This window comes from Hemitrygon akajei, chromosome 16 (genome assembly GCF_048418815.1).
Source record: "Hemitrygon akajei chromosome 16, sHemAka1.3, whole genome shotgun sequence".
Taxonomy (NCBI): Eukaryota; Metazoa; Chordata; class Chondrichthyes; order Myliobatiformes; family Dasyatidae; genus Hemitrygon; species Hemitrygon akajei.
In genome coordinates this window covers 15956712-15979403 of record NC_133139.1, presented here as the reverse complement: position 1 = coordinate 15979403, position 22692 = coordinate 15956712, and the positions used below count along the sequence as shown (strand labels likewise).

General features: G+C 38.8%; 1 protein-coding gene across 5 annotated transcripts in view; it reads right to left on the bottom strand.

Annotated features, from left to right (window-relative positions):
• LOC140739777 (mesoderm induction early response protein 2-like) overlaps positions 1 to 22692 on the bottom strand; it is an 80743-nt gene that overhangs the window by 28335 nt on the left and 29716 nt on the right. For all 5 annotated transcript variants that reach the window (XM_073068287.1, XM_073068289.1, XM_073068286.1 and 2 more), the window contains one exon: positions 4037 to 4125. In XM_073068287.1, coding sequence (XP_072924388.1) covers positions 4037 to 4125 — 89 coding nt within the window. The remainder of the gene's footprint in view (positions 1 to 4036; positions 4126 to 22692) is intronic.

Genomic DNA, 22692 nt, shown 5'->3' with positions numbered 1-22692 from the left:
TTCAATTGCCAAAGAAAATGTAGAAGAGCAGAAAATCATCCTACTTTATGTACAGCCGCAAGAAAAAGTTTGTGAACCCTTTGCAATTACCTGGTTTTCTGCAATAATTACTTAAAAAATGTGGTCTGATGTTCATCTAAATCACAGTAATTGACAAACATAATCTGCCTAAACTAATAACACACAAACAATTGTGCTTCTTATCATCAATACTGAGTACACCAGCTAAGCAATCACATTCCAGGTTCAAAAAAATATGTGAACCCCTGGGGTAATGCCTTCTACAAAAGCTATTTCGAGACAGCTGTTCCATTCAATGAGAAGACTGGAGGTGTGGGTTGTAGAGGTGCACTGCCCTATAAAAAGACAAAAATCATGTTACTGACATGAGCCTATTCTTCTCAAGAAAGAAATGTTTATGTGCACCATGCTTTGATCAAAAGAATTTTCAGAGGAGCTTAGAAAAAGAACTGTAGCGATGCATGAAGCTGGAAAAGGCTGCAAAAGCATTTCTAAAGACTTGAATGTCCATCAGTCCACAGTAAGAGAAATTGTCTACAAATGGAGGAAATTTAGTACTGTTGTTACTCTCCCTAGGAGTGGGTGCCCTGCAAAGATCATGCCAAGAGCACAACGTGCACAATGCTGAAGGAGGTGAAAAAGAATCCAGCAGCAAAAGACCTGCAGAAATCTCGAGAACTTGCTAAAGTCTCTGTTCATGTGTCCACAATGAGAATAACACTAAATAAGAATAGTGTTCATGGAAGGACACCATGGAGGAAACCACTGCTCTCCGAAAAAAAACAAACGCACACTCCGCTATGTTAGGAGGAAAAAGGGTACTGTACACCAACATCAAAACCTCATCCCAACTGTGAAGCATGGTAGAAGGAGCATCATGGCTTGGGGCTGCTCTGTTACCTCATGGCCAGGACAGCTTGCAATCATTAAGGGAACACTGAATTCAAAATTATATCAAGACAATTTACAGGAGAAAGTCAGGGTGGTGGTCCTCACCTGAAGCTTAATAGAAGTTGAATCATGCAACAAGACAATGATCTGAAACACAAGAGTAAGTCAACAACAGAATAGTTTAAAAAGAAGAATAAATGTGTTTTGGAATGGTCAAGTCAGTGTCCAGACCTTAACGCAAATGAGATGCTGTGGCATGTCTTGAAGGTATCCCGGAAATACTGATGAACTGAAACAGTTTTGTATGGACAAATGATTGAAAATCCTGCTTGCCATTGTGCAAGTCTGATCAGCAGCTACAGGAAATGCTTGGTGGAGATTACTTTGCTAAAGAAGGTTATACCATTTATTAAATGGAACAAGAGTTCACAAACTTTTTCCAGCCTGGACTGTGAATGTTCAAACAATGTCTTCAATAAAGACATGAAAAATACAATTGTTTGTGTGATATTAGTTTAGGCAGATTGTGTTTGTCTATTATTGTTACTCAGAAGTGGAGAGGGCACCTATTTCTAATTGCTGGTGGGATTGCTCTGCTGCCGCAGAAGGAAAGCCCTGGTGCTGCGCCCGGAGAATGTACCCAGTTTTCTGCTTTTGGAAATGGACTTGGACTGTAGACTTTTCCCAGTCCTATACTTTTATATATTCTGTGTTTTTTGCCTGATCTTGCTAATTTATTTTGTGTATGGGGGAGGGAGATTTGGGGGCTGATGATCATGCTGCCATTGTTTTCTTTCCTGGTTTCGTGGCTACATGGAGAAGAAGAATTTCAGAGTTGTAAACCTTTGAACCTTAAGTGAAAATCAGACCATATTTTATGAATAACTAATGCAGAAAAACAGGTAATTGTAAAGGATTCACAAACTCAATAAATACACATTAAAAGTTGCTTCTAAAATTTGCTACAATGATTTTAATGGAACCAAATTTCAGAAACAGAGAACATGAGAGGTCAAATGGCTATTCCTACTTCAATTCTTATGTTCAAATTCAACTGTTACAATATTGCATGTTTAATGCACACAACAGAACAAATTTTCCTTTCTCAATTACCATGAATTGTAATACAAAATCCTCTAATGCTTGGAACCAAAGGCAAGTCGAATGAAAGGCAAATGTCTTTTAACAGTAACCGCAATGTTGCATCCTGCTGCCTTTTGTTATCTGAATAAAGGCATTACATTTTTCCTTCTCTGTTATTAAGAGAATAAAGATTCTCTACAAGAAAATTTGCCGAAGATTTTTCATGCAAACCTAAACATCAAAGCTTCTATAACCATCCTTGCAATTACTGTGTTCTAATCATATTTTTTGTTGCATTCAATCTTTCTATAACTTCATGTCATAATGCAGCAAATATTCTCTGCATGCAAATTCCATTGATGTAACAACCTGGTAAAATGCCACTCACGCCAATCACTCAACCTTGACACAAGCAGAAGCTTTACATATATTCCATATTCTTCTCATTCATCAACCATCTGTAACACATTGTTAAATTCTGGGATAGTCACCAATTCAATTGCCTACTTCATTGGTACAGTTCATAAATTTAACACCTTTCCTACTGTAACAGTTACTTGAAAACAAACCAAATCTGCTAAGAGACTACAGCAGGGTAATCGCTGTATGGCGTGCTTCCAAATAATGAATTTCTAAATCAAAAAGGTACATTTGATCCTTTATTATGAAACCAGCAAAGACGAACAATCTTGTAGCGATAAAAAGCCGACGAAACTAAATTAGCGATGTAGCGATCTTAACATTCAAATCAGCGTAACAAAGCATTCTAATTAGCGATATAAGGGATACCAAACGTAATCAGCAGTCAAACTAAATTAGCATTCCAATTAGTAGTTAGTCTATTTAAGCCATGGCTCACTTCCTCTGGCTAACAACGAACTAACCCAGTGTGAACACATAACTATACTCATTTGATTCTACCATGCCCCAACCCACCTGACAGACTACCCATAATAACCACACTGCAAAAATACAATACAGAGAGAAAATAGATACATAGCTCCTTCAAACTGAAAAAATAGATATACGGCTTCTACGCCCGCAATGAACATGATTACTATAGCCTTTTATTTTAATCCATTCAATCATACCTCTTAGGTTTCAAACAGATTTAGAATAAATTTGGACTTAGCTACCTCTATAATCTAAACTTCTTAAAACAAAACCCAGTACAGCAAAATTGCTGTAATCTGCTATTCAATCTTTTGGAAATCCCAACAATTCAGCATCTGGCTTTCCAGGTGACATTTGCCAAGCTCCCCTCAGACTCACCCAGACCACTGCTCCCTTCTGACTTGCTAGAGCTCCAGCTCCCTCACTGTTTACACTCACTCCTCAGAGGTTTCAAAGGGGCCTTAATTCCCATTCAAACCAACAGGGCCATTTCCTGTGCTCTCTTTAAACCAAGCAGGATCCCATTTCCTGTACTCCCTGTAGACCTATTGGATTTTCTAGAACACTGAGCAACAGTTTAAAAAAATAAGATCCAATAGTCCAAAAGATCCATGAGCCTGGCATCAAATTCCCAAGCATGCTGGATTATTTAGGTTGCACCCATGTGTGTAACTACCTTAACTTCATGCTGCAGTCAACAATTTGGTAAAATAAACCTTACAAATATTGTCACTTGTCCACCTCGTATACCCAGCTACCATTCAAAATATAATGAATGCTTTTGTGCTTTCTCTTCCATTATTTTTCCGTGTCTTAGTTCAGTAAAGATGCAAATTCTGGCATCTTAGCTGATATAAGGTAACAAGAAATGGGTTGGAATTAAAGCACAGATTTTGCAAGATGAGTATCAACAGTTATATGCCATCTCAACAACGTGAAGTGTTATCAAAAACAATGAAAGTAGGAAAGATAAAAATGATATAAAGTGAACGTAAAAGATGTAACAACTGTGTCAAGAACAAGCATTTTCTTGTTGTTACAAAAATTGTTTTAATGTCATATACTGTAATGGTGGTATCTCTTCTGAACTTAAATATCTAGAGTAGCATACATCCTTTATCAGTCTCTTATGTTCGCAGGCACAAACCTTTTTACAGTCATTTGACAAAATGGAATCATCTTCTTCAGAATCCTCATCTGTTAATGAAAGTTCCTTATCATCTTCAATAGAATTTGCTAGAAATCAAATAAAATTGGTGATTAATATGCAAATAAAGTAATTAAATACAATTGACAGGGAGCAATAATTTATTTTTACTTCATGTAGGTTTACTGGTGTGACATTCTTTTACTTTCTTTTAAAATCTTTTTATTAGTTTTCAAACAAGCATAAAAGAAAAACATCGAGTAGAGAGCTTGAGAGTACATAATTAATAAGGCTAAAATACAAATACAAACAGTTAATAACCCAAATATAATAACCTCCCAAGCTCATAGTATGTTACAAAAAATGGAAAAATGGACCCCCCCCCCAAAAAAATAACAAAAAAAACTAACCTAACTGACATGGGCTATTGTATCATATCAAATATTCACAGTAGTGTCAATAACTCCGCACCTCTATCCAAATAATTAAAGATGATAAGAAAAAGATTTGGGAAAGGTCAGTTTAACTCATATGAAAATGTTGAAAGGTGTGAAATTCAAAAATGGACTCTGTTAGTCATCTGTAGATATTTAACAGCTGAAACAGTTAGCTACTAGGATCTAATGCTTCCCCAGCGTATCTGAGAAATAAACTCTTCTTGGGCTTCCAGTCGGGTATGGTTATCAATTATAACCGACATTTCGATGACAAACACTGCCATCTTCAGGCATCATCCCTGCTGAAGGTGGCAGTTTGTCATTGAAACATCGGTTATAATTGATACCTGTACCCAGCTGGAAGCCCGAGAAGAATTTATTCGTAGCTATATACTAGATAACTCATCAAATACTGAAGCCAATTTTTCTCAAAACCACACAAACGTGCAAAGGTGTGTATCTGGATGAAGGTTTTAAATAATTCGAGAGCATTCTAACTAGGATCTTAACCCACCAATGTTTCCTCAGTTTTTTTTAAGTAAAAGACCGGTGAATTGTGGTACAAGTTACCAAGGATGTCCTTTTTTGTACCTTGACTATCCTTAATATTGGCTAAAAATTTCTAAATTAAGTTATCACTACTTATTCCTATTTTTGCATTAATGGGTTGACTTTGCTAGGATGCACAAAGTAACAGATTACCATTCTATTCTGTAGTCTGTGAATAGTGAATATTAGATGACATACTGACTAAAGCATGTACACATCTTAAATCCAAATTATACAGAGGACAGAGGCACTAGATAGACAGAGTCTAGGCAAAGATCTACTAGAATGATGCCACAGAGGAGAGATATATCTATCTGGAAAGAACAAGTAAATTAAGGCTCAATACAGTCTTTAATTATTAAGGGACTCAATATGGTAGGGATGGAGATATAAATAGCATAGATGCATTAAGGGAAATTTGTCAAGCACAAAGGAAAATGTATTAGAAAATCCCAGCAAAATTAGATGATTAGAAGAGGCTCCAAAGAGGTAAATTATGTAACTTGTGAACAGCCTATTTTTGTGATGCAAGAACCCAACTAATGTATTTTTGGCTCTTTTTGCCAAAATTTTAATTGTAACCTCATGTTCCTATTCTAAAATTTCTTCAACCCACAGCACTGAAGTAAGTTTGCACCCAAGTCAATAATGACTATTTACTCAAGGATTAATTTTTCACTGACTGTTCTGTCAAGCAGATAGCACACAACCATGTGCAACACTGTGACATTGTTTTCCATTGCTGGCTACAGTGAAACTCAGCACATAATAATGTACACAGTAAAAGCTGGTGGTCATTTTGTTAGTTCTCTCAAGTTAAATGTCTGGGTTCCACATGTGAAAAGATGACTTCCTCCTCTCAGAAAACATCACCCACAAGTTCTAGATAACCTCCATAAAAATGCTTTAAATTATTCAAGCAGTCAATCACCGGCTGTTAAAATCTAGTAGCCTTTAGATGAAGGGAAATGTTCTTGGATCTGTGAAATTTTGTTTCTCCACAGTTTTTGAAGCTGATTTTGGAGTTCACATCAATGCCAGAAACAGAATTCGAAGTGTAGATGAGCGATGCATTACACCAGTCCACATAAGCTAGAGGATTATCACTTGACCAGGTATAGTTAAGTGATCAAATAATATTGCTCACTTCTACTGCACCACTGATATGAGGACTGTGGTGAATTGTTTACATACCAAATCAATAAATTGTATTTATGAATAATGAAACTCCAGTGGGGAATTCTTCAGGAATGCTGGAAGAATTCAGCCTATGAAGGGATTTTAGTACCTGTCCAGTTCCCCAAAAAGTAAGTTAGAATCCTTAAAACTAACAAAAAATATGCATCTTTTTATTTAATTTAGGACAACTATTAAAAATAGCTTTTAATATTAGGGACCTACACAGTGAAAAACAGCTTTGAAAGATTTTAATTTCTCCTTTGTAGACCTTGTCTGTACCTCCTAGTCAATCTGGCCATTGTTTCTCACCATCCAATGTTGGGTCATTTATCTGATTTATCTTATTTGCACCATGTGCAAATAAGTTTTCAAACTTTCTTACAAAGGCAAAAGGTACTTCAATGACTTAGGAAATTTGGAGCAATCCAAAAAGGATCTATGAAAGTTGTACATTTTTTTTACCTTAATCTCTCTTAAAAGTGATTTTAGCAACAGTCATTCTATTACAAAAACGCAGATTTATTAGGGTACTAGTACTTTGATTTGTAAATAATGCTCATTCTTACAATGTATACATATGCACTTTAATATTTATGTGCATGTTTGACATGCTCTGCTTTACAGTTCAGTAATCATCCTTCCAGCTTCCAATCTCGTTCCCCAAAAAAGACCTCTCCCTATTGTCTACAGGAGTACTGTACCAGTAGAATCAGTACTGCCAGTTCTTGCTTAGTATATTATTTGTAACTGTGGTCTATCCTTTTTCATGACTTCCAGCTTCTTCCCATCTCCACCTACAAAGTTTTCTGACATCTTCAGCACTTCAACTATTTCTACATAGTTGGTTCCAACCAGTTGATTTTCTCTCACCTAATACCCTCACATGCCATCCCACATTATAACCTGTGAACCCTTTGCTTGTAAAATCAGAAAATATATCATAGGTGGTGATTATTTAACAACTTCTGTCTTTGGCAGACAGAAAAAATTTCCCAAGCCTAATGATGCCTTCCACAGCTACAGGTTAACAGCTTTTCCAAATGATCAAGTACTGTTCAAGGTTTCTAACTCCGCTATCTTTTCATAGAGCATGTTTCAGATCCCCTCCTAATCACCCTCTAATTAAAAATGTTTGCTTCATTTACTCCCCAATTAAAAAATACTTAATATCTGCACCCTGTTTTCCTTCCAATGTACTTTTTCCAGGTTCCTCAATCTCCTAAAGTTCACTCGTGTCTTTTCTCGGTCTCATAGCCAGTAAAGAAAACAGCTCTAGCTTGTTTAAACTTCCTTCACTGCTATAATTTTCCAGGTCCTGCAGCACCTTTTCAAGTCTCCTCTGCATCCTCCCTACTGCAATTTTATCCTTCCTGTAATGTGTTGACCAGAGCTGTACAAACTGTAGCCTAATGTACATAGTTCTTGCCAAGCATCACTGTTCTTATAGTCAATATCTCAATAAATAGAATATAAGCATGGCATATGTCATTTTAACTGGCATATTGACCTTTCCTGCACCCTATGCAGAAGGTTATGTGGACTCGTGCACATTGACTCCTAGCTTTTACCACAACAATGTTATTGTCGAACAGAATTATGATCAGTACTACCCAATACCTTCTCATTGATATTCTTTCCACATGCCCTAGTCCACTCCCCATAACTAAATCAACTATTGGCTTCCATCTTCTTGAACTTAAATCCCCCTTGAATAGAGGCTCAACCAGATTTCCTTCCACCACCAGATTCCTTTGCTTAATTCAACTGATCACACTGAATAACTTCTCTAATTCTATGTACTGCTTTTCAATTAATAATGATAGCCACAATGGTTTTCAACCCATAATGATCCAAGCTATCCATATTTCTTCATGGAATACATGGTGCATTTCTTGTCCTCACTTAAGTACATTCCCTTGCCTTTTTTCCCAGTACATTAGTATGTTGGTGTTGTTACACACTCCAATCCTCCACTCAAACATTTCATCACCTTTTGCAACTCTTGATTTCCATCTTGCTCTCACTTTCACTCGTTCCAGCTAAAACTCTTCTTTTTTTAAGGTTAGCAATCAAGATCCAATTCACCTTTTCACCTTATCTAAATTTCCTCCTGCTTCTTGAAACATTCCATTCTATTCTATTCTTCCCTTTTTCTCCATCTCAGTTGTTGCCTGTTCTGACCACACTACAGGTCTACACTAGTGCTTCTGGTACAAATGCAATGGATTATTTTTCATAATAGATAAGAAAATGAATTTAATAGAACCTGTGTTTAAATGTATTTTTTTGCAAAGTTCACAGATCTAATTTTGCCAGACGAATAAAAAGTGATTTCTGAAGACTAATAACTGCCTAAACTAAACGACTCAGTATTTAATGCAACACAGAATTAAACAACAATATTAAATTAACATTATTGAGGGTAAATTACACTAATGAAAAACTCTGGTTATTTCCCAGTAGGGAAAAAATTATCTCCGCGTGGGCCCTGTCAATTCTTCTGGACGCTTATATTTCAACATCTCTCATTCTTCTGTAATCCACTAGGGAGAGGCCCAATCTGTTCAGTCTTTCTTCATGCTTCATACCAGGAATCACAAGAACATCATACTGAGACAGCAATAGTGCACAGTGCCGCAGTATCACTAGTGCCTTCAAGAGTTGCATCTAAATCCTTATTTTTATTTTCCATACACCTTACAATAAAGGCCAACGTTTCATTAGCCTTCACAATTATTTGCTGTACTTGCGTGCTAACATTTTTTGATTAATTTCCTTGGACACACAAAAGCAGGGATGGCCCCACTAGGAATTAATGCCATTTGTTAAGTCTACATTACTGAATACTTTCACTGCTGGCATGAATTAATAATGCCAAGTAGTTAAAAAAAAACTCAGAAAACATAGCCCCATAGAGCATGAGATAGTTTCAGCTCTTCTAAGTCACTGCTTCACTCCACTTGTAATATTTTAACAGTGGATTTAGTCTTGCATCTGTAATAACCCACCCTGATCACAGGCTTCAGGACATTCAGTTTTCTTGTTTAGTCAAAGCTGCACAGATCTAGCCAAGTCTCTTTTATGATTTACAGCTTTATAATCACCAACAGCAAAAGAACACGTCTTTAAAAAAGGGGACCAAAAACATAGTTCAGAGAAGCAGAAACAATGAAAGAATCTGAGTGAGATACAAGATGAATGTGGCTTAAGGATACACCAAATCATGCAATTTACTGGTTATTGCTAGGCATATAATTAACAACTATTAGAAGAGATTTGTAAGTCATTAAATACACAGATTAATTCAGAATCAGAGTTAACATCACCGACATATGTTGTGAAATTTGTTAACTTTATAGCCGTAGTACCATGAAATACATGTTAGATATAGAGGGAAAAAGTATTTACATTAAGTATATATATGTCAATTAAATAGGTTAAAATAAGTAGTGCAAAAAACAGAAATAAAAAAGTAGCGAGGTAATGTTGATGGGTTCAATGTCCATTTAGAAATCAGATGGTAGAAGCGAAGAAGCTGTTGTTTCTGAATCACTGAGTGTGTGCCTTCAGGCTTCCGTACCTCCTTCCTGACAGTAAGTGTGAAGAGGGCACGTCCTGGGTGGTGGGGATTCTTAATGATGGACACTACCTTCCTGAGGCACCGTTCCTTGAAGATGTCTTGGATACTACGGAGGCTAGTACCCATGATGGAGCTGACTAATTTTACAAGTTCCTGTAACTTATTTCAATCTTGTGCAGTAGCGTCCCCCATCCCAGATGGTGATGCAGCCAGTCCAGAATGCTCTCCACTGTACACTTGTAGTTTTCAAGTGTCTTAGTTGACAAGCCAAATCTCCTCAAACTCCTAATGAAATATAGCTGCTATCTTTCTTTCTTTATAGCTGCATCAACATGTTGCATCCAGGCAAGGTCCTTAGAGTTAGAGATATTGATTGAAATCCAAGAACTTGAAATTGCTCACTCTCTCCACTTCTGATCCCTCTATGAGAGTTGGGATGTGTTCCCTTGTCTTACCCTTCCTGAAGTCCACCATCAGCTCTTTGGTCTTGCTGACATTGGATTTACAAATATACCTACAATACTGCTCAAGACTGGACAAATACTACTATTTTTATTCAGATTTATATCTATGCTCAAAATTCAAAGTTCAAAGTAAATTTATTATCAAAGTACATATGTCACTATACACAGCCCTGAGATTTTTTTTGTGAGTATACTCAGTAAATCCAAGAAACACAGTGGAATCAATAGAAGTCCACAACCAAAAGGAAGGACAACAACCAATTTGCAAGACAACAAACTGAAAATCCAAAAATAATAATGATAAATCTATACAACAATCAGATAAAACTTCTAAGGATATATTTTCATCAACAAAAACAGGGTTTAGCACTCCACATGAGTATATGCAATTCTGATAGGAAGTACAGATCACTATAATTAAATGAGAGTGCAACCCAGAAAAAATTATCACTATTGAAGAAAAAGTTAACAAATGGAAGAGATCCCCACAATCTGAGCAGACTAGATGTCAACAAGGAGACGCTGAACACCAGGCTCAGAGTTGGAGATCTCTTCCCAGAAACAGAAGGGTTCATTGTGGTAATACAGGCGGTTAACACACAAAAAAAATCAAAATTCATAGTAAAAGACCAACAAATTCATGATGATAAATATGGAAAATACCAAGAAAAACCAGAAACAATCCAACACATTACAGGATCCTGTAGCAGTTTGATTACTTACACAGACACAATCATTCACCAAAATCTTGCTTTAAAATACAAACTCATAAAATAAATCATATCTTAATATAAGTACAAGCCTAATCCAGTTTTGTAGTCAGAATCCCACAAATTACATTATAACTATTCTGTTACATATAGGACAATCCATAACTGTCTAGAAATAATAATACACAGGATAAACAAGGTTAATAAATATAGCCATTCCAAACACACATAACTTACAGAAATCAATGAGTAAAAAACACCTTAAATATGCTGAATTAAAAAAGGAAGTTGATAAACTTTGGAACATGAGCATGGTATACATTGTCCTGACAGTAATATCTACAACTGGTTTCATCCCAAAGGCGCTACACAATAGCATGAAACAATTAGGGCTACACAGCAATATCTATGTTAACCTTCAGAAAGCCACAATACTAGACACCCCTAGAATAGTCCAAAAGTTCAAAGCAATTGAAAAATGAGCATGCTTGACTATGCCTGCACCTCAGGTTTTACCAGCTTGAGCTGAGAAAAAATCTTACACGAGATAAGGAATCTTTCAAAGTGAGTCAATAGACCGTGAAACAGTTCAGTGATGGAGGCAAGTGAAGTTGAATGAAGTTATACCCTCTGGTTCAAGAACGTGATGGTTGAGGGGTAATATCTGCTCTTGAACTTGGTGGAGTGGGACCTGAGGTTCCTGTACTTTCCTCCTGATGGCAAACGCGAGACAAGAGCATGGCCTTGGTGGTGGGAGTCCTTATTAATGGATGCTGCTTTCCTGCAACAGCGCTCCGTATAGATGTGTTTAATGGTGGGATGGGTTTTACCCATGATGACTGGGCCATCTCCACTATTTTTTGTGGGATTTTCTGTTCAAGGGCATTGGTGGTTCCATACCAGGCTGTGATGTAGCCAGTCAATATACCCTTCACCAGAAGTCTATAGAAGTTTGTCAAAGCTTTAGATGTCATGCCAAATCTTCACAAACTCCTAAGGATGTAGAGACGTTGCCATGCTTTTCTGTAATGGTTCTTACGTGCTGGACCCTTGACAGATCCTCTGAAATGATAACACCGAGGAGTTTAATGTTGCTGACCCTCTCCACCTCTCATCCCCAATAAGGACTAGCTCATGGACCTCTGGTTTCCTCCTCCTGAAATCTATAATCAGCTCCTTGGTCATGCTGATGTTATGAGACAGCTTGTTATTGTGGCACCAATCCCCCAGATTTTCAATCTCCCTCCTATATGCTAATACGTCACCATATTTGATTTGGCTAAAGACAGTGATGCCGTCATCAAATTTGAATATGGTATTGGAACTATGCTTAGCCTTACAGTCGTAAGTCTAAAACGTTAGAGCAGAGGGCTAAACACACAGCTGCATGGTGTAACAGTGCTGATGGAGACTGTGGGGATGTTTTTGCCAATTGGGTCTGTATGTGAGGAAATCGAGGATCCAATTGTACAAGGAGGGATTGAAGCCAAGGTCTTGAAGCTTATTGGTTAATTCTGAGGGATTATAGTATTCAATGCTGAGCTATAATAGATAAAAAAAACATCCTGATGTGCTTCCTGCCCAATGCCAAGAGTTTAGGGTATCTGCTGAGAGCTGGAGAGGAAAGAAAAGAATTCTGTCATGTAGTTACCAAAAACGTATGAAAGATAAAGAAATGATGGTCTGCATAGTCTGCATGTAACACTTTGGTTAAGATTTTTACTACTGTGCTTTAGGTGTTTCATTTGAGCAGTTCTGTAAGAGCAGTCTGTTCATCTTTCAACTTGCTTGGGTTTGAGTTGAGATGAGAAGCTTGTTGTTCAACTTAGGAATGTGCTGTCAGCCAATCAGGATGGTAGAATTCAGAGAAGGTTCTAGAGAACGCTGGGTGGAGAGATCTTTGTTTTGCAAGAGCTGGGAGAAGACTGGAGGGAAGATGGTGGAGGATGCCAACCCGGTAGCAGAAGGTGCTCTCTCTGTGCAGATGAATGGCTTTGAGGAGGAAGGACCAATATCCTGTGGGAGAGCCCTTTGATTCAAGCTGGATTTCGAGCGACCTGCAGAAGGCTGTGTGTGTTTCCACGCAGACTGAGGGTCCAGCGCGCGAGTTACAGACAAGTTCAAGATTTGAACTCCACCGTGCACATGTTTCTGTTTAAGTATAATGGGTCCTTTTTGTATTTATTTCCTTTAATAACTGGTTGGTTAAGTTAACAGTTTAAAATATACTTCTGTATAATTGTATGCAGTGTACAATCTGTTATTTCTTGCTGACAGGTGATTGCCGGGGTCAGTAAATCACATGGCATTCATACAAACCAGAGTTTGAGTGGGTGAGACATCCCTAACTTACGAATTAGGCAGGACCAAAGTCATTTACACCCTAGGCATATGAATCCTGAGAAAGGTGGGTTTCTTGCCGCCGAATCCAATGGCTGTCAGCAAGTGGCTAACGTGCCGTATTTCCAGAGATGCCCAGACAGTTTCATGTATGAGCATCTACAGTGGTACTACAAAATTTGTGAATCCTGTAGAATTTTCACTATTTCTGCATAAATATGATCGAAAATGTGATCAGATCTTCATGCATCCTAAAATTAGATAAAGAGAACCCAATTAAATAAATAACAAAAAAATTATACTTATTCATTTATTAAGAAAAATGATCCAATATTACATGTATTTGTAGGAGAAAGTATGTGAACCTTTGCTTTCAGTAACTGGTGTGACCCCCCCTCCCCTCCACTGTACAGCAATAACTTCAACTAAATGTTTCTAGTAATTGTTGAACAGTCCTGTACATCGGCTTGGATGAATTTTAGGCTATTCCTCCTTACAAAACTGCTTCAACTCTGGATGTTAGTGGGCTTCCTTGCATGAACTGCTTGCTTCAGGTCCTTCCACAAGATTTCTATAGGATTAAGATCAGGACTTTGAGTTGGCCATTCCAAAACATGAATTTTCTTCTTTAGATATTCTGCTGTTGATTTACTCATGTCATTCAGATCATTGTCTTGTTCTATTATCCAATTTCTATTAAGTTCCAGGTGATGGACTGCTACCTTGACATTCTTCTGTAAAATTGATACAATTTTGAATTTATTGTGCCCTCAACAGTGCAAGCTGTCCAGGCCCTGAGGCAGCAAAGCAGCCCCAAACCATGATTCTTCCACTGTGCTTCACAGTTGGGATGAGGTTTTTGGTGTTGGTGTGCAGTGCCCTTTATCCTCCACAAAGAGTTTTGCGCACTTCTGCCAAAAAGTTCAGCCTTTGTCTCATCTGTCTACAGAACAAATGTCCCAGCATGTTGTAGAACATTCAGGTAGTCTTTTGCAAACTTGAGACATGCAACAATGTTTATTCTGGAGAGCAGTGGTTTCCTCTGTGGTGTCCTTTCATGAACACCATTCTTATTCAGTGTTTTTCATTTAGTGGACTTATAAACAGAGACTTCAGCAAGTTATAGAGATTTCTGCACGTCTTTTGCTGTTGTTCCCCTTGGATTCTTTTTCACATCCTTCAGCAATGCATGTTGTGGTCTTGGTGTGATCTTTGCAGGGCACCCACTCCTAGGGAGAGTAGTAACAGTACTGAGTTTCCTCTGTTCTACACAATTTCTCTTACTGTGGACTGATGAACACTCAGGTCTTTAGAGATGCTTTTGTAGCCTTTTCCAGCTTCATGCATCTCTACAATTCTTCTTCTAAGGTCCTCTGATAGTTGTTTTAATTGAGGCATGTTGCACATAACAGATCTTACTTGAGAAGAGCAGGCTCGTCAGTAACGTGATTTTGTGTGTCTTTTATTATAAGGCAGGGCACCTCTACCAACCACACCTCCAATCTCATCTCATTGATTGGAACACCTGACTCCACATAGCTTTTGTAGAAGGTATTACCCCAGAGGTACATGTACTTTACCCAACAAATACATATAGTATTGGATAATTTTTCTCAGCAAATAAATGAAAAGAATAATGTTTTTGTGTCACTTATTTCACTGGTTTCCCTTTATTTAGGTAAACAATTAAGTACAAGCTCACAAAATAATAATCTTTGTCCTGCTGAATGGCATAGGGTTAAAAACATAATTACCTAAAAAAAAAAGGATCTAGGCATCACATCTGCTCTACCATTTCATCATGTCTGATCCATGTTCCCTTTCAATGCCATTTCCTGCCCCCCTCATAACCTTTCATGCCCTGACTAATCAAGAACCTATTAACCTCTGCCTTAAATACACCTAATGATCTGGCCTCCACAGCCACCTGTAGCAAGGAATGTCACAGACTCAGCACCCTCTGGCTAAAGAAATTCCATCTCATCTCCGTTTTAAATGATAGTCCCTCTATTACGAGGTTGTTCCCTCTGGTACTAGAATCCCACATTATAGGAAACATCTGCTCCATATTAACTCTACCTACGTCTTTCAAAATTTGATAGGTTTCAATGAGATCCCCTCATTCCTCTAAATTTCAGTAAGTATAGGTCCCGAGCCATCAAATGCTCCTTATACAATAATCATTTCATTCCTAGAATCATTCCTGTGAACCTCCTCTGAACTCTCTTCAACGTCAGCACATCTTTTCTTTGATAAGGGGCCCAAAACGGCACATAATATTTCAAGTGAATCCTCACCAGTGCCTTATGAAGTCTCAGCACAACATCCTTGCTTTTATATCCTAGTCCTAGCAAGATGAATGCTAACATCACATTTGTCTTCCTCACCACCGACTCAACCTGCCAGTTAACCATTTGGGAATCCTGCATTAGGACTCACAAGTTTCTTTGCACCTTGGATTTTTGAAAATAGTCTGTGCTGTTATTCTTTTTACCAAAGTGCATGACCATATACTTCCTGACACTGCATTCCACCTGCCATGTTTTTGCTCATTCTCTTAACCTGTCTAGGTTCTTCTGCAGACTCCCTATTTCCTCAACACTGCTTGCTCCTCCACTTATCTTTGTGTCATCTGCAAACTTGGCCACAAAACCATTAATTCAGTCATTCAAATCATTGGCATATAACATGAAAAGAAGTGGTCCCAACAATGACCCTTGCGGAACACCACTAGTCACCAGCAGCTAACCAGCCAAGGTCCCCTTTATTCCCATTCCTGCTTTCTGCCAATCAGCCAATCTTCTATCCATGCTAGTATCTTTCCTGTAATATCATGGGTTTTTATCTTGTTAAGCAGCTTCAAATGTAGCAGCTTGTCAAAGACCTTCAGAAAATCAGCATCCACTGATTGTCCTTTGCCTATCCTACTTGTTATTTCCTCAAAGAATTCCAGAGGTTTGTCAGGCAAAATTTTCCCCTAAGGAAACCATGCTGACTTTGACCTATTTTATCATGTGCCTCCAAGTATCCTGAAACCTCATCCTTAACAATCGACTCCAACATCTTTCAAACCACTGAGGTCAGGTTAACTGGCCTATAATTTCTTTTCTTCTGCCTCCCTCCCCTTTTGAAAAATAGAATGACATTTGCAACTTTCTAGTCTTCTGGAACCATGTCAGAAATCAGTGGTTCTTGAAAGATCATTACTAAAGCCTCCACAATCTCTTCGGCTACCTCTTTCAGAACCCTGGGGTGCAGTTCATCTGGACTAAGTGACTTATCTACCTTCAAACTTTTCAGCTTCCCAAGCATCTTCTCCATTGTAATAGCATCTGCACTCACTTCTGCCCCTGCCACTCCTGAACTTGGGGCATACTGCTATTGTCTTCCACTGTGAAGCAAAATACTTATTCAGTTCGTCTGCCATTTCCTTATTTTCCCATTAGCATCTCTCCAGTGTCAATTTCCAGCGGTCCGATATCTACTCTCACCTCTCTTTATCTAAAACAAAATCTTCTGATATCCTCTTTTCTGTTATTGGCTAGCTTACCTTCATATTTCATCTTTTCCCTCCATATGGCTTTTTAAGTTGCCTTGTTGGTTTTTAAAAACTTCACAATCTTCTAACATCCCACTATTTTTTGCTCTATTATATATTCTCTTATTTGTTTTATGTTGTCTCTGACTTCCCTTGTCAGCCATGGATGTGACATCCTTATTGTCTATTGAATATTTCAGTAATATTTGAGTAGTATTGGAAATATATTGTTTGATTAAGCATTCTTTGTTATTTACATAATTCATTACGGGTTATATGTAAAAGTATGTAAATGGCATACTTCAATACGCCACATCATATGTGCGAGTCTCACTAAAGTAAAAATGAAGTATACACGTTCTCTTGGGCTCCCACGTTTTTTGTGGAGTTACAAAACATGACAACTTTGCCTTTAGAATACTACTTCTTCTTTGGGATATATCTATCCTCTGCCTTCCAATTTGCTGCCAGAAATTCCAGCTGTTGCTGTTCTGCTGTGTTCGTGCACTCTTCTAATCAACTCTGGGCAACTCCTCTCTCAGGCCTCTATAATTCCTTTTACTACACTGGTTCATTACACAGCACCCAATTCAGAACAGCTTTTCCATGAGGGGGCTCAACTGCAAGCTGCTCTAAAAAGCCATCTCATAGGCATTCTACAAACTCTCTCTCTTGGGATCCACCACCAACCTGATTTTCCCAATCTAACTGCATAATGAAATCCCCCATGACTATAGTAACATTGCCTTTTAATGTGCATTTTCTATTTCCCACTGTATTTGTAGACTACATCCTTGTTATTGTTTGAACGCCTGTATACAACTCCCATCAGGGTTTTTTACCCTTGCAGTTTCTAAACTCTACTCACAAGGATTCTGCATCTTCCAATTCTACGTCCTGTCTTTCTAAGGATTTGATTTCATTTGTTTTCCATAGATGCTGCCTGGCCAGCTGAGTACCTCTAGCATTTTGTGTGTATTGCTTTGAATTTCCAGCATCTGCAGATTTTCTCATGTTTGTGACTTTCTACACACTGCATCTGCTTGTATACAAACTGCCCCATCCTCAGCCCTATCACTCCTGTTCCCATCTCCCTGTCAAAGTAGTTTGTACCCTCCCCAACAGCCCCAGCAAACCTGCCAACAAGGATACTGAAACAACACACACAAAATGCTGGTGGAACACAGCAGGCCAGGCAGCATCTACAAACCCCACTTCTGGAAAAGTTGGGATATTTTTTGCAAAATGCAATAAAAACAAAAATCTGTGATATGTTAATTCATGTGAACCTTTATTTAACTGACAAAAGTACAAAGAAAAGATTTTCAATAGTTTTACTGACCAACTTAATTGTATTTTGTAAATATACACAAATTTAGAATTTGATGACTGCAACACACTCAACAAAAGTTGGGACAGAGGCATGTTTACCATTGTGTTACATCACCTTTCCTTTTAATAACACTTTTTAATCATTTTGGAACTGAGGATACTAATTGTAGTAGAAATGCAATTGGAAATTTTGTCCATTCTTGCTTGATATAAGACTTCAGCTGCTCAACAGTCCGTGGTCTCCGTTGTCTGATTCTCCTCTTCATGATGCGCCATACATTTTCAATAGGAGATAGATCTGGACTGGCAGCAGGCCAGTCCAGCACACGCACTCTGTGTCTATAAAACTATGCTGTTGTAGCCCATGCAGAATGTAGTCTGGCATTGTCTTGCTGAAATAAGCGTGGAAGTCCCGGGAAGAGACGTCGCCTTGATGGCAACATATGTCTCTCTAAAATCCTAATATACGCCTCAGAGTCAATGGTACCTTCACATACATGCAACTCACCCATGCCGTGGGCACTGATGCACCCCCATACCATCACAGATGCTGGCTTTTGCACCTTTCGCTGATAACAATCAGGTTGGTCGTTTTCATCTTTGGCACGGAGAACTCGACACCCGTTTTTTCCGAAAACTAGCTGAAATGTGGATTCATCTGACCACAGCACACGGTTCCACTGTCTTTCAGTCCATCTGAGATGAGCTCAGGCCCAGAGAACTCGCCGGCGTTTCTGCATAGAGTTGATGTATGGCTTCCTCCTTGCGTAATACAGTTTCAAGTTGCATTTCTGGATGCAGTGATGGACTGTGTTAAGTGACAATGGTTTCCCGAAGTACTCCCGAGCCCAGGTGGCTATAATTGTCACAGTAGCATGACGGTTTCTTAGGCAGTGCCGCCTGAGGGCTCGAAGATCACGCGCATTCAATAGTGGTTTCCGACCTTGCCCTTTACGCACTGAGATGTCTCTGAATCTTTTCACAATATTATGTGTAAGATTGTAAGGAGATAGCAGATATTTGTAGTAAACACAAGGTGGTGATTGTGGGAGATTTTAATTTTCCACACATAGATTGGGAAGCTCATTCTGTAAAAGGGCTGGATGGTTTAGAGTTTGTGAAATGTGTGCAGGATAGCTTTTTGCAACAATACATAGAAGTACCGACTAGAGATGGGGCAGTGTTGGATCTCCTGTTAGGGAATGCGATAGGTCAGCTGACAGATGTATGTGTTGGGGAGCACTTCGGGTCCAGTGATCACAATAGCATTAGCTTCAATATAATTATGGAGAAGGACAGGACTGGACCTAGAGTTGAGATTTTTGATTGGAGAAAGGCTAACTTTGAGGAGATGCGCAGGGATTTAGAGAGAGTGGAATGGGTCAAGTTGTTTTATGGGAAGGATGTAATAGAGAAATGGAGGTCATTTAAGGGTGAAATTATGAGGGTACAGAATCTTTATGTTCCTGTTCGGTTGAAAGGAAAGGTTAAAGGTTTGAAAGCGCCATGGTTTTCAAGGGATATTAGAAACTTGGTTCGAAAAAAGAGGGATGTCTACAATAGATATAGGCAGCATGGAGTAAAGGAATTGCTCGAGGAATATAAAGAATGTAAAAGGAAACTTAAGAAAGAGATTAGAAAAGCTAAAAGAAGTTACGAGTTTGGTTTGGCAAATAAGGTGGAAGTAAATCCGAAAGGCTTCTACAGTTATATTAAAAGCAAGAGGATAGTGAGGGATAAAATTGGTCCCTTAGAGAATCAGGGTGGTCAGCTATGTGTGGAGCCGAGGGAGATGGGAGGGATTTTGAACGATTTCTTCTCTTCGGTATTCACTAAGGAGAAGGATATCGAATGGTGTAAGGTGTGGGAAACAAGTAAGGAAGTTATGGAACCTATGACAATTAAAGAGGTGGAAGTACTGGCGCTTTTAAGAAATTTAAAAGTGGATAAATCTCCGGGTCCTGACCGGATATTCCCCAGGACCTTGAGGGAAGTTTGTGTAGAGATAGCAGGAGCTCTGACGGAGATCTTTCAGATGTCATTAGAAACAGGGATTGTGCCGGAGGATTGGCGTATTGCTCATGTGGTTCCATTGTTTAAAAAGGGTTCTAGAAGTAAGCCTGGCAATTATAGACCTGTCAGTTTGACATCAGTGGTGGGTAAATTAATGGAAAGTATTCTTAGAGATAGTATTTATAATTATCTGGATAGACAGGATCTGATTAGGAGTAGCCAGCATGGATTTGTGCGTGGAAGGTCATGTTTGACAAACCTTATTGAATTTTTTGAAGTAGTTACGAGGAATGTTGACGAGGGTAAGGCAGTGGATGTAGTCTATATGGACTTCAGCAAGGCCTTTGACAAAGTTCCACATGGAAGGTTAGTTAAGAAGGTTCAGTCGTTAGGTATTAATGCTGGAGTAATAAAATGGATTCAACAGTGGCTAGATGGGAGATGCCAGAGAGTAGTGGTGGATAATTGTTTATCGGGATGGAGGCCGGTGACTAGCGGGGTGCCTCAGGGATCTGTTTTGGGCCCAATGTTGTTTGTAATATACATAAATGATCTGGATGATGGGGTGGTAAATTGGATTAGTAAGTATGCTGATGATACTAAGGTAGGAGGTGTTGTGGATTATGAGGTGGGTTTTCAAAGCTTGCAGGGAGATTTATGCCGGTTAGAAGAATGGGCTGAACGTTGGCAGATGGAGTTTAATGCTGAGAAGTGTGAGGTTCTACATTTTGGCAGGAATAATCCAAATAGAACATACAGGGTAAATGGTAGGGCATTGAGGAATGCAGTGGAACAGAGAGATCTAGGAATAACAGTGCATAGTTCCCTGAAGGTGGAGTCTCATGTAGATAGGGTGGTGAAGAAGGCTTTTGGAACGCTGGCCTTTATAAATCAGAGCATTGAGTACAGAAGTTGGGATGTAATGTTAAAATTGTACAAGGCATTGGTAAGGCCAAATTTGGAATATTGTGTACAGTTCTGGTCACCGAATTATAGGAAAGATATCAATAAATTAGAGAGAGTGCAGAGACGATTTACTAGGATGTTACCAGGGTTTCAGCACTTAAGTTACAGAGAAAGGTTGAACAAGTTAGGTCTCTATTCATTGGAGCGTAGAAGGTTGAGGGGGGATTTGATCGAGGTATTTAAAATGTTGAGAGGGATAGATAGAGTTGACGTGAATAGGCTGTTTCCATTGAGAGTAGGGGAGATTCAAACGAGAGGACATGATTTGAGAGTTAGGGGGCAAAAGTTTAAGGGAAACACGAGGGGGTATTTCTTTACTCAGAGAGTGATAGCTGTGTGGAATGAGCTTCCTGTAGAAGTAGTAGAGGCCAGATCAGTTGTGTCATTTAAGGTAAAATTGGATAGGTATATGGATAGGAAAGGAGTGGAGGGTTATGGGCTGAGTGCGGGTAGGTGGGACTAGGTGAGATTAAGAGTTTGGCACGGACTAGGAGGGCCGGAATGGCCTGTTTCCGTGCTGTGATTGTTATATGGTTATATGGTTATATGTACTGTAGATGTTGAAAGACCTAAATTCTCTGCAATCTTGCGTTGAGAAATGTTCCTTTCGAACTGCCTAACAATTCTCTCACGAATTTTGGCACAAAGGGGTGAGCCACGACCCATCCTTGCTGCAAAGACTGAGCCTTTGATGGACGCTACTTTTATACCCAGTTATGATACCTCACCTGCTACCAATTAGCCTGCTTAATGTGGAGTCTTCAAAACCGGTGTTACTTGAGTATTCTGTGCACTTTTCAATCTTATTTTAACTCTTTCCCAACTTTTGTTGAGTGTGTTGCAGCCATCAAATTCTAAATTTGTGTTTATTTACAAAATACAATTAAGTTGGTCAGTAAAACTATTGAAAATCTTTTATTTGTACTTTTGTCAGTTAAATAAAGGTTCACGTGAATTAACATATCACAGATTTTTGTTTTTATTGCATTTTGGAAAATATCCCAACTTTTCTAGAAATGGGGTTTGTATAAGGAGAAGCACTGTTGATGTTTCGGGCCGAGACCCTTCGTCAGGACTCAATAACAACAACAACAAGGATACTGGTCTGCCTCAGGTTTACGTGTAACCCTTCCCTTTCTACACGTCCTACCTTCACCAGAAGAGATCCCAATGATTCAGAAATCTGAAGCGCTGCCCCCAGTTCTTCAGTTATGCATTCACCTAACAAATCATCCTATTCTTACCCTCACTGGTGTGTTTCAGTACCCTTGTTGGCAGGTTTACTAGAGCTGTTGGGGAGGGTACAAACTACTTTGATAGGGGGATGGGAACAGGAGTGATAGGGCTGAGGATGGGGCAGTTTGTATACAAGATTGCTACCTGGAGGTCTGGCTTTTCAGCTTTCTACCTAAGAAGTTATTCTCTCTTCAGGATTTCCTCCCTTTTCCTACCTATGTCATTGGTGCCCATATGTACCAGGACTTCTGGCTGCTCACACTCCCCTCCTTCAGAATGCTGCCAACCCAATCCAAGATGTCCCTGACTGTT